The sequence below is a fragment of the Acanthisitta chloris genome, unplaced genomic scaffold, assembly GCF_000695815.1.
Source record: "Acanthisitta chloris isolate BGI_N310 unplaced genomic scaffold, ASM69581v1 scaffold13038, whole genome shotgun sequence".
NCBI lineage: Eukaryota > Metazoa > Chordata > Aves > Passeriformes > Acanthisittidae > Acanthisitta > Acanthisitta chloris.
The window spans coordinates 1,343-2,465 of NW_008685424.1; the positions used below are offsets into that span (position 1 = coordinate 1,343).

A 1,123-nucleotide genomic window follows, 5' to 3' on the forward strand; every position below is an offset into this window, starting at 1 on the left:
GGGCTGGGATGGTGCTGGGTCGGGCCCATCTCTCCTCCCACTATGCCTCAGGCAAGGCAGAATGGGGAGGAGAATAAATTAGAGAAAAGGCTAAAAAGGCCACTGGCATTTGCTAGCTGGAGGACAGAGCAGCAGGGAGGGTCCCCGGGCACCCAGGGGGGCTCCTGATCACAGGGAGAAAAAAGCCCCAATTGCAGATGGTCCCGGAAAGCCACTGTCCTCCCCTCCCTCTCCTCCACAGGACAGATGTTCCTGTGCAACCCCAATGGCCCTTCATGCCCCTAAATGGGTTAAGGCACCGTCGTATGAGGAGGCAGGTAAAAACCTACCCGAAGCATCCCCCAACACAAGTCCCTGGAGAGGCAGGAATTGTTGGGGTGCTCCAGGTGAAGCGAAGTCCACTATAAATAACATATAAATTCCACAAAATTTCCTCCCTCCTGTCCATGAGTCTGGGCCTGAGCTCAGGCTGCTTTGAGGAGTGTGTGTGGGGCAGCTGCTGGGGATGTGCTGCCTGAGATGGGACGGAGGCAACTGGAGGGCTGCAGTCCTTTGCCAGGAGGTTTGGAGTGCTGGGAGGAGGTTGGGAGCAGTTCGTGAATCCTCTGGGATGGCCAAGCAGATGAGAGGAGTGCCAAGAGGCCAGGAGGGATGTGTGAAGCTCTCCTGGGTCCCCAGCTCTGGGTCCTGCTCCAGGGGAGCAGAGGTCCTGGCTGAGCCAATGGGGCAGGTAGCCCCATTCCTGTCGAGTCCCTTGCTCTGGGTTTTTATTACACACCAAAAAAAAAAAGGAAAAGGAAACTAAAACCCCAGTGTAAAAACCAAACACCAGCAACCAGAAGGCGCCTGAGCTGCCTGAGCCCTGTCCTGCCTCAGGTCAGAGCTGGGATGTCCTTGCTTGGGGGCTGCTCCTGGCTGCCCTCAGCCTCCTGCTGGAGCCACCTCGGGGTCTCTCCTCTTCATCTCCCCCTTGCCCTGGGGGGCCAAAGGTCCCAATGCTGTCGGAGCCAGCTCTGAGGGGTGGCACAGCAGGTCCCCAGGGCTGGCTACATGCGGGAGGACGGACTGGCCAGCTCGTAGAAGAGCAGGTAGGCATCGCTGCTGCGGACGTGGCTGGGGGGGA

At 58.6% G+C, this 1,123-nt stretch overlaps 1 protein-coding gene across 1 annotated transcript in view; it reads right to left on the reverse strand.

Annotated features, from left to right (window-relative positions):
- Positions 1 to 1,046: 1,046 nt before the first annotated feature.
- The window catches only part of LOC103807046 (ubiquitin carboxyl-terminal hydrolase 2-like), a 1,596-nt gene continuing 1,519 nt past the window's right edge, over positions 1,047 to 1,123 (reverse strand). The window contains 1 exon segment of the mRNA XM_009079765.1: positions 1,047 to 1,113. Coding sequence (XP_009078013.1) covers positions 1,047 to 1,113 — 67 coding nt within the window.